We start from the raw sequence: 12,080 nt of genomic DNA, 5'->3' as shown, positions 1-12,080 counted from the left end.
AGGGATAACGGAATTATCTTGAATACGTCAAAAAGTTTTAAAAAATTAAAGGAATATGACTGTGTCTACCTAATTTCAAATTTTTAACTTAAAAAACAAAAATGCATGAGAAGTAACTGTTACAAAAAATATTTTTAGTTGTATGCCGGACCGAGAATTTATGGTGCCTACAAAGGATAAAATGGACTTACTCTTGAAGCCAAGATTGTTGGTGGCCTATAATTGATCCAGGGCGACATATTCTGATCCAAGCAATAGCTTCCTCTGCGGTAAATTTGTAATGCTTCATGATATAACACCCTATCAGGGATCCAGTCCTACCTAGTCCTGCTGATAATATATTCAAAATTATTTTGCGGAAAAAGACATAAAATAAAAATACGTCAATATACACAATAATCCACTTGATCTTGTTAGCCTATTGGAATTGTGAGAGCTCATGGGGAGTGGCCATGCAAGTTGTTGCTTTGGTAAGTGATTATTTTAAAAGGCTTAGCAATTTTCAACATACCTTTACAGTGAACAGCTATCACTCCTTTAGCATTTTCAGAAACGGTGATAAATTGCTGCAAAATACGTTCACTCGGAGTACCACCATCGACAAAGTATAAATCCTTATGATCAAAGCCTGCTTCGATGAAGGCATTTGAATCATATGCTTTTTTGTTTAACCTTACAACAGTAGAGACATTGTGATTTCTAAAATATGGAAAATAGGTTTCTGGTTTATGATCCCCTAAGCTATAAGTTATCCCTTGAGGACCACAAAAAGCGATAAACTTATCAGGAACTATCCAATTTAGGTCCCCATTTTCCACTTTTTCGTAGTGCTCGTACTTCATGTAATCGAAATCACTTAAGTTAAAAAATCCATGATCCAATGCTTTCTTGATGCCCTTCAAACAATCAAACAGGCTAAGCGTGTATGGTTCTCCAATAGACGCATCCCTGAATTTAAGGTATTCTTTTGTAGATTTTTCGGTTAGAATTTCGTATGCCCTTTCAGGTGAGTAACCCAGGTATATTATCTAAAAAATTAAATGTTTTTTACTTTTCACTATGCACATTTCAAATTATGATGATATAGAGCCATAAAAAACGTAATTAGGGCAGACCATATTTCCACGGCCTGTTAATAATTTAGTTACCAATTTTCGCTGAATGATGCGACAATTATGACTTGGCATTGGCAATGTAACGTGTGGTTATTTCAGATATATTTTAAACAGTTTTATTAAAAACATTTGTTCATTTGATGTGGTTACTGATACTGAACCAGATCACTGAATCTGTAGAGACTAAAATTATTCCATAACGGAAACAAATAACATGTGTAGCGTTCATAGACTTGACTGCCGCCTATGACACAGTTAACCATCAACAGCTGCTGACAAAATTCTACGAAACTACAAAGGATTTCGAACTTCAAGGTTAGTGAAATGTCTCCTCTAGAATAGACGCTTCTTGTAACGCTCCAGTCCAAGAACAGACGGTGGAGGGACCAAAAAATGGGCTCCCACGGGGAAGTGCCCTCGCGCCGATTACACACCAACCTATAAGCCAACAAACAAGGCAGCAATCGTATTAGAGGCAGTGAAATTCTAATTCTAAAAACAAAACGAAATAAAAATAAACCAACTGAAATTGTGGTTAATTCTCATTAAAAATAATAAATAAAATTAAATTTTATTTTTTAAGAGGTTTGGCTGAGGAAATGAAAAGCAATGTAACTCACACAGTTTGAAAGAAGAATTCACCCTTTCAGAAGAAAACATATGTTTACACTGAATGATATAATTATGTCATCAAGAAGATCAGCAGGAAATATAAACTTTTCTAAAAATATGAAAACTCAAACCGATCGAAGATTACACCCAGGCAAGACGGAGTATCCAAATAGTTTAAACATGCATAGGCTGAATATCTCAAAGTCATGTGTTAAATCTAACTGCAGGTGTCATCCATGCAGTTGTAGCAAAAAAGGCATCTGGTTTTTTTCGGACTGACATCAGTTTGGTTTTCTTAATGTTTACTTTTATATCAAATTGCTCACAGACTAAGTTGGTCCTGTCGATAAGTTATTGTAGGCCCAAGTCAGAAATCAACACCATATCATCAGCATATCTGATGCTGTTCATCTTTATGCCATTCACCATGCCTCCATCCTTGGAATCTTCCAGTGCATCTTTAAATAGAAACTCAGAATTAGCAGGGGTGACAAAGCACATCCTTGTCTAACTCCCCTCCTAATTTCTACTTCTGCGGATGTGGAACCTTCGATACTAATTCTGGCGTTTTGGTTCCAGTATAAGTTTTAGTTTCTATAAGTTTTTTAGTAGTGTTTAACATTCGAATAGTAGATCATGTCTGTCTTACTCTATCAAATGCTTTTTCGACTATGAAGCATAAAAATATATCTTTCTGTTGGCCCTAGTATTTTGGACCAGAACTAGTAAACTGCCGTTTCTCTCGTTCCCATGCCGGCTCTGAATCCAAACTGATTGTCTTCGATGAAATGTCGGTTTTTAAAATTATTATATCCACACACTTCAGATTTGCTGGAATTGAAATGCGTATCGAACAAGTTCGACAGACATAATCAAGCTGAACCTGATTATTTCATGTTTTTTGCACGCCAACAAAAACGTTAGTTTGCAAGTCACACACTTCTGTTTTGCTTCATTTTTGTTCAAACAGACTTGTTCGTCGAACAAAACTGTCAAGCACTAACGCAATATGTGGGCCTCTTAAATAGAAATAAATCTGATAACTATAGTAAGGAAATATTGATATTTTGAATTGAATTTTTATCGGGTATTCTTTACTTAAGTTAGGTTGGTGAGCAGAGAGGGAATATGGCAAAGCTTGACAAATAAGGCAGTAGATATGGAACTGATACCACAATTCAGAGTTTGTATTGCAACACCATAAATCAGGTAAGAACAGGCAATCTTATTTTCAGCAAATTTACGAATAATGACGGAGTCAGGCAAGGAGGGGTATTGAGCCCACTACTGTTTATTTGTGGAATTGACGAAGTAATTAAAAAGTGCTGGCCCAAAACAAAAAAAATTACCATGGGATACAGAAACCTACAACAAATAAAAATCGAAGCCTGTGTGTTTGCAGATGATATTGTTATTGTGCCAAGGACTGAAAAAGCTCTGGAAGAAAATATAAAAATCTGGGAGACAGAATTAAAAAACTACTACCTTATAATAAATATGGAAAAAACAAAAGTCATTTCAATATCCAACAAAGAAGTTAACGTAAATATTGAAATCCAAGGCAACAAAATAGAACAGGTAGACATTTAAATACCTTGGAATAATTTTAAATAAGAAGGGGACACAAGAAGATGAAATTGGAAATGGAATAAAAGCAGCCACAAGAACATATCATTCCCTCTATAAAAACTTTCTAATAAAAAGGAAATAACAAAGAAAACCAAAATGATAATTTCTAAAACAATTTACGTACCTATCATTATATATGGAGCAGAGAATTGGGTATTGAACGATAAACAAGAAAAGAGATTGCAAGCCGCGGAAATGAGGTATTTAAGAAAAGTCGTGGGAGCTAGGAGAACTGATAAAAGATGTAGCGAAGATATTAGAAGAGAATTAAAAGTAAAAAACATTAAAGAAAAAAATGCATCAAAAGAAATTAAAATTGACTGGACACTTATTTAGAATGAATGACAACAGACAAGTTAAAATGACATGGGAAGCAAGACCGATAGGGAAAAACAGGAAAACAGGCTGACCAAAGAATACCTGGAATACAAGTGTGATGGAAATATTAAGAGTAGAGGAAAATCGTGGCAGGAAGCCAAAGAATTAGCTAAGGTCAGTAAAAAGTGGCGAAGTTCGCAGAGAATAAAAGTAAAGAAGACATCTCGACACCTTCCGGTATAAGAGGAACATCGATTATGTATGTATGTAAAGTTAATGGCATCTACATACTTCACTGTTTTTCTGTTTTTCAAATTTTAGGTTTTGATTGTTAAAACACTTTTTGACTTACTTAGTTGCATAACTATTATAGAAAAACTTTCACAGTTTAGTTATTCTTTTAAAAACATGTTTGATTAATTTCTTAATATATTTTAAAAAAAATGTACATGACTTCCTGACATGTTTCTTTTTTAACTTCAGTTAAATTAAGACAGAGAGTTGAACAAACAGACCCAATAGCTGAAAAACTGTTTAATCAATAATTATTATCTTAGTAGGCATTGAAGAATACACAGTGGAAGAAAAGATGTATTAAAATGAACTGACAATATATGAATTATCTGCAATATGCTAACAATGTCATTGTGAAAGCTGATAACAAAATACGACTTAAAAGTGATATTTGTAGAATAAAAAAGAAAATGGTGATATGAACTTAATCACAATAGGGCAAGTTAACAATCGGACCCTGTCTAATACTAACAGAATGAATGAATAGAACAAAGAGATGTAATACAATCTTATACTTATAATGACAATATCTCTTGAAGAGATTAGTTGAAGAAACGAGGGGAGGAATTATTCAAAAATAGATAGAAGGCATAGAAGATGGATATGATCAAAAATATAAAAAAATTATCCTTTAAATTAAACCATCATTATTTTATGAAATTACGGTATGCGACAAAATAAACAATACTGAAATGCGTATGCCTCAAACGGCCGCATATGAAATGCCTCCCGAAAAAGGGTATCTTACCTGTCGCTAAAATGGTCACATATGAATTGCCTCCCAAGCTTTAAATAAATTACATGCTTCTAATCTTTATGTGAAGGTGAAACGTTGCCACATCTTCGTCCCTTTGTAAATTTTTGACAAAATTGGTATTTTTTTATTTAATTTTCAACCTTTATGTATTAAACATTATTCACACTAGGCGGTATTTATAAATTTCAACTAACTACTTATACATAATATACAATTAGTTTTATAACCATTATAATATATTTTATAATAACCATTATTTTTTGTTATTATAGTTATTAAGGTACCAAGGGTATTATAAGGATAATAACGCTGGAGGTCTTTGGTGTATAGAACGAGGGCCTTCGGCCCGAGGTATATACGTTGACCGAAAGCGTTATTATTATAATACTCGTGGTGCCTTCAACATTTAATGTCCGACTAAATTATTCTCTATATGCAAAAAATTTGCATGAATTTTGAATTAATTAGTTTTCAAATAAGTACATTTACCAGAAATAGTCGTAACGTAACTGTGGTAATAGGCCCTAGGACGATATTTTTCAATAATACGCCCTTGGGCGTTATATCGTACTTAATAGACTTCGCAATAATGTCATTATTTGTCAAATAATAAACCAGTCGGACATTAATAATTTAATGTCCGACTGGTATATTATTTGACAAATAATGACATGATTTCGAAGTCAGTTAAGTATGATATAATGCCCTAGGGCGTTATTCTTAAAAACAACGCCCGAACGCCTTAGAGCATTAAATTTAAATGGCTAGTTAAATACTGTCAAGTTGACAAATAACAACCTAAGTAAAACTATGGTTACCACAATTACGTTAAGACTATTGCTGGTAAATGTACTTATTTTAAAACTAATTAATTCAAAATTCACTCAAATTTTTTGCATATAAAAAATAATTTAGTCGGACATTAAACGTTGAAGGCATCGCGGGTATTATAGATAATAACGCTTTCGGTCAACGTATATCCCTCGGACCAAAGGCCCTCGGTATATACACCATTGACCTCAAGCGTTATTATCCTTATAATACCCTTGGTACCTTAATAACTATAACAGAAAATACAAAAACATAATAAGTACATATTTTATAGATTTATTAAAAATAACATCACAAAAAACTTATTTGGAAAATATTACAAAATGTGTATAGAAATATAAAATTACAAAATATTTTTCCTAAATTTATATGATACTACTTTGACAAATTCTAATCTATTTATTTTACATCCTCTTAATTCTAAAATTTTTTCATTTAGAAAATTTATTTTTGCTTTACTTTCGGCAACATTTTTTTTTGGTTTCGAAACAGAATTTATTTTAATATAGGTATTTATTTGAAATTGTAAAATTATATCAATAAAATTATTAATGTTGGAATGAGGGCAGTAGAAAGAAGAATTATACTTGAAATGAACACTTTCGCATGGGTTTGTGGTTCTTTGTAAGGATGAAGAGTGCTCAGCCCAAAGATGTGGAGGAAATGTTGAATTTTCAGATATGTAATTATCAACAAGATAATCACAAAATTGGGCGACTCTTTCATCGACTGGTTTAATTTCTGCCAAATTTATAGCAAAAAAATCGCTAAGAACTTCAAGATATAAGAATGAAAGACCAAAAATATAAATAAGAAAATGCGTAATTTCGGTTGAGTTAACACCTTTTTTCTGGTATTCTGGAGCTAATCCCAGTGCTTTACCTTTCTATACCATGCCCGTCCCAAATGAAAACGACATCCATGAAGATCTACTTCAGGAAATGCTATACGAATACCATTATGAATGGAAATTTCAAAGTCGGAAGTTGTTGCTTTAGAGGATAGAGGACAATTAATTGTAAAATATTCTTCTATGATATATTTAAAAGCGAGATAATATGAAGACGACTTTTATCTTGAAGTAAACAAAAGACAAGAGGAATATAATGTCCATTTTTCAAGCCATGTATACTAAACAATTGAGTGAAAGAACGAGGACAATATTCAAAAGTTCCGTCAACATACCAATTGGAAACAGTCGAAAGAAAACGAAGATTTGAAAAGAATGTTAATATAACAATATTATGATTATCTTTGTTATTTTTAATTATAAAATTTTCATTTCTATTTGTAATAATAGAAGATAAATCAAGAGCTTTTTTTTCCTTACATTACGCATCAACCACGCAGGGTTATTAGCGTGTATGGATTGTGTTACAAAATTATAAATTAAAAATAGATTTTAAGCATAACAATAGGAAATTATTAAAAGCCCTAAATCTATACAAAGTAAAGTAAAATACTATATTCTTGGTAAAAGGTTGCAGTCTTTGAGGAATGTGAAGATGCTTTTTGTATCACTGTCTTTTCCGAGTGCACTATTTAATGTTGGTGGTATTTTGTACTTTTTTCGTTGCACTTTATACTTCGGACACTGCAATAAACAATGTTTTACGGTAAGGACACTTTTACACAAATCACACACAGGTTGATCGGTACGTTGGAGTATGTAGTCATGGGTTAATCGAGTATGGCCAATCCGGAGACGAGTGAAGATTACTTGTTCTCTTCTGTTTTTGAATTGTGGAATTTGATTGTGGTTAATGTCAACTTCGTACAACTTGGTTGGGGAGTCCCTCCATGTATCCTGCCATCTTTTAAAAGTATTTTCTTTGAAATATGCTTTCAGGTCGGTGTCTAGGGTTTTCATGTTATCTTCTGCGTTTGGGTTATTAGGTGCATTCTTTGCTATTTTGTCTACAACCTCGTTACCTTCGATTCCAGTATGAGATGGTACCCAAATAAAATTAACTTCAATATTCATATTTTCTGCCTCTTTTAGTTCCTTTTTAATGAAAAGTAGTAGTGGATGATCAGAATAGAGTTGTTTTAATGCCAATATTGAGCTGAGAGAATCTGTAATAATAATGTTTCTCTTTTTATTTTTGTTAACTATCAGAGCTAATGCTTTTAGAATAGCAAACAGTTCAGCGGAGAACGTTGTTGTATATGAAGGTAATTTATAAGCTGCTGTGTAATCTGACGAGTAGATTGCTGCGCCAGTTCCGTTTTCGTTTTTGGAGGCATCGGTGTAAACTTTGAAGCAGCTACCATATTTGCTTAATAGTTTAAGAAATTCTTGATTGATTTGACTTGCAAGCGTTTCCGATTTGTTTAGCCGCAATAAGCTGGTATCAGTAGAGGGAAGGCGAATTGTCCAAGGAGGAGGGGTTTGGATTGCGAAAATATCGTAGGTGTCTGGAAAATGAATACCTATTTTTAATAAGTTTGTATGCGGTAATAGAAAGGGTGATCAGTTCGATTTGAGTTTTGGAAACAACTTTTAAAGCGGTCAGCGAATACGTTGTGTCTAACTGGATTATCTTGATTAGAGGATACTGCAGCGGCATAAGAAAGACTTAGATATTGTCTTCTAAACGTGAGTGGGATCTCTCCAGTCTCCCAGTATAGAGTTTGTATTGGACTTGTGTGGTGTGCTCCTAAGGAAATTCGAAGACCTGTATTTTGAATCACATCTATTGTTTTTAAGTAAGTCTTTTTTGAGGAGTTGTAAACGATTGAGCCATAGTCAAGTTTGGAACGTACTAGGGCCTTGTAGATATGTAGTAATGTAGAAGAGTCGGCGCCCCATTTTTTGTTTGCAAGTGATCGTAACAACTTTATTCCAGGCTGACATGTCTTTTTTAAATGTTCTAAATGTGTTTTCCAAGTTAGTTTTTGATCGAATATCATACCGAGAAATCTAACTTCGTCTACATATTTAACCTGCCCTCCATTTAAGTATAAGTTCTTCAGTTGTATTTGGTGACTTTTCGCTTTGGTTTTAAGGGAATTAAATTGAAGTCCGCTTGTGAATGACCATTCTTCAATATGATTTATGGCTTTTTGGACATGGTTATGGATGGTTGTTGGGTTCTTTCCTCTGCAAAGTATAATCAAATCATCTGCATATAACCTAGCGTTTACAGGATGTTTAATTTTTGCGGTAATAGAGTTCATAGCTATAAGAAACAGAGTTGTCCTAAGGTTCGAGCCCTGTGGTATACCATTTTCTTGATTTCTTGTTGAGGAATATACGCCATCTACTCTGACTTAAAACTGTCTATTTTCTAATAAGTTTGATATATATTTGAGTATATTACCTCTAATTTTCCATTCGCTAAGTGTTTTTAATATTGAGAATTTCCACACTGTATCGTAGGCTTTACTAATGTCGAAAAATATCCCGATACAATGTTGTTTAATTGCAAAAGCCTCATGTATTTCCGATTCTACGTCAATCAGATTGTCTACAGTAGAACGATGTTTTCTGAAGCCACTCTGTTCTGGTATAATTAATTTTTTTGATTCCAGATACCACATTAGTCTGTTATTTATTATTTTCTCTAACATTTTGCCCATGCTACAAGTCAGAGATATTGGCCTATATGTTTCGGGATCTGATTTTGATTTACTTTGCTTAGGAATAGAAATTATTATTGAATTTCTCCACGATTTTGGAAATATACTTTTCGAGAAGATTAAGTTGAATATGCTGAGTAAGTGTTCTTTAGATGGGTAGGTGAGGTTTTTTTTACAAAAATAGTGGGTATATTATCTGGTCCAGGGCACGAGTTCTTACAGTTTTTTATTACCGCTTCTAATTCATCCATCGATATTGGAAAGTTTATTTCACTATTATTTTGATCTTCATAATCTATGGTATATTTATCTTCATAATCTATGGTATATTTTTCTTCATTTCTTTTGTTCCTTAAGAAATTTGGTGAATAGTTTGCGTCGCTTGAATTTTTTTCATAAACTAATGCCAGTATATTTGATATTTCCTTTTGGGATTTATACAGCGTGTCTACTTGAGTTGGAAACATATGGGAAACTTTTTTATTATTAATTTTACGAAAAAAAGTTATTCTTTATAAAAAGTTCTGCATGCCCCAAAACCTAAGATTCAATTATCAGATATCAAATTTTCTCAATATTATACGAGGTATGTCAAAAAATATGAATTTCGGCTAAGGGTAAAGTACCTTTATTTCTCTCAATATCGAAAATTCTTATGATAAAAAGTTGTTTGGAATTAAAAACTAAGATGAAATATGCAATTACATGCTTCTTATTGAAAAAAAAAATATTTTTCTCAAATTTATGGATACCCAACATCGTTTTTAATTATTACAAATATCATAACTCGTTTATTATTCATTTTACGAAAAAAAGTTATTCTTCATAAAAAACTTTGCATGGTCTGAAATCTAAGACACAACCATGATATATCAACTTTTATTAATTTTATACGAGGTGTGTCAAAAAATATGAAATTCGCTCAATATTATAGCACCTTTATATTTCACAGTATTTCAATTAGAAGGATGTAATTGCATATTGACACATATTTTTTAATTCTAAACAACTTTTTTAATAACCGTTTTCAATATTGTGAAAAATAAAGGTACTTTACTCTTGAGTGAAATTCATATTTTTTGACATAACTCGTATAAAATTAATAAAATGTCATATCTGTTGGTTGAATCTTCGGTCTTAGGACATACAGAGATTTTTATAAAGAATACCTTTTTTTCGTAAAAGTAATAATAAAAGAGTTATCGTATGTGTAATGAATAAAAACGAAGTTAGTATCAATAAATTTGAGAAAAATTTGGAAAATATTTTTTTCCAATTAGAAGCATGTAATTACATATTTGAGCTTGGTTTTTATTTCCAAACAACTTTTCATAATAAGAATTTTCGATATTGAGAGAAATAAAGGTACTTTACCCTTAGCCGAAATTCATATTTTTTTACATACCTCGTATAATATTGAGAAAATTTGATATCTGATAATTGAATCTTAGGTTTTGGGGCATGCAGAACTTTTTATAAAGAATAACTTTTTTTCGTAAAATTAATAATAAAAAAGTTTCCCATATGTTTCCAACTCAAGTAGACACGCTGTATATTATATTATTTTGCTCTAACAGATTTATTGACTTGTGTGATTTTGTACCAGATATTCTTTTTACTTTTTTCCATACAGTTGTCATTGGAGTAGAACTGTAAATTGTTGAAACATATGTCTTCCAAGATTCGCGCTTAGCTTGTGTGATAGTGAATCTGGCTATAGCTCTTAATCGTTTAAATTCTAAAGAATTTTGTTCATTTTTTTGTCGTTTGAATTTATTAAACGCTTTTTTGGATTGTTGCATTGCTTGTTTACATTCATGATTCCACCAAGGAACTGGATGGAATTTACTGTTGAAATTAATTTTTCCAATATTTTTGTCTGCTGAATCTATTATTAGTTTTGTAATGAAATCTACCTCTTCGTTCACATTACTATTTTCATTTATGGCATGCAAGTTACGTTCGATTTGATTTTGAAATTTCGTCCAATCCGCATTTTTTAAGTTCCATTTTGCTTCTGGTATAGCTGCTTCTTCGTTATGAATTATAATAGGATAATGGTCACTGTCGTATGGTTCCGGTAATACATCCCATGAAAGCATATGCGTTATTGATGGTTCACATATAGATAAGTCGATAGCAGAACCCTCGCCCGTTCTTATGTCGAAACGGGTATCTTGTCCATCATTAAGTAGATTAAGGCTGAGTTTTTCCAGAAGTACTTCTATTTTTCTACCAAGATGTGTTAATTTTTTTGAACCCCATGAAGGACTATGTGCGTTAAAGTCCCCGACAATTAATCGTGGAGTAGGTATTTGTTCTAAAAGATCCGATATTTCGTTCTGGTTAAGTTCTTGATTGGGGGGAGGAGGGATGTATATGTTACATAAGGAAAAACTAGTTACGTCTTTGATTCTGACTGCAATTGCCTCAATGTTTGTTTCTAGTGGTATTGCTGTGCTATTAATGTCGTCCTTTATGTATATGGCTACTCCTCCACTGGCTATTTTAGCATGTTGTCGATTTTTAAAGAAACAATTAAAGTTTTTTAGTTTATGTGCAGTGTTGTTTTTAAAATTAGTTTCTTGTAAACATAGAATCATTGGTCTGTATTTTGAGATTATTATTTGCAACATTTCTAAATGGGTGTAATACCCATTCAGATTCCATTGAATTAAACTAGTGAATGATATTGTTATTTTAATATGTGTCCGTAGAGGTGTCGCTTTCTGGTTCGGTATGGAAGTCTGGATCAATCAGTCGTAAAATTTTATTTCTTATTCGGGTGCATCTACTTTTAATTTTTCGGTCAATTAGTTTAGGGTAAATTTTTGTCAGTAGATCTGTGACTTCAGAAATTTCATTGGTATACATTTTTGCAATGCTTAGTGGGTCGGAGGAGCCTGTACAATTTTCGAAGAAATCTATTAGTTGTTCATAGT

General features: G+C 32.3%; 1 protein-coding gene across 3 annotated transcripts in view; it reads right to left on the bottom strand.

The window, feature by feature from the left end:
• LOC114336421 (dual specificity protein phosphatase CDC14C-like) overlaps positions 1-12,080 on the bottom strand; it is a 137,568-nt gene that overhangs the window by 92,341 nt on the left and 33,147 nt on the right. For 2 of the 3 annotated variants that reach the window (XR_007695746.1, XM_050641587.1), the window contains exons 5-6: positions 512-1,028; positions 192-330 (exon numbers count right to left, since the gene is read on the bottom strand). Coding sequence is in view for 2 of the 3 variants with exons in the window: in XM_050641587.1 (XP_050497544.1) it covers positions 192-330; positions 512-1,028 (656 nt within the window). In the remaining variant the exon portion in view is untranslated. The remainder of the gene's footprint in view (positions 1-191; positions 331-511; positions 1,029-12,080) is intronic. The other variant, XM_050641588.1, reaches the window with a different exon arrangement.

Source organism: Diabrotica virgifera, chromosome 10 (assembly GCF_917563875.1).
Source record: "Diabrotica virgifera virgifera chromosome 10, PGI_DIABVI_V3a".
Taxonomy (NCBI): domain Eukaryota; kingdom Metazoa; phylum Arthropoda; class Insecta; order Coleoptera; family Chrysomelidae; genus Diabrotica; species Diabrotica virgifera.
This window is presented reverse-complemented; position numbering and strand designations above follow the sequence as displayed.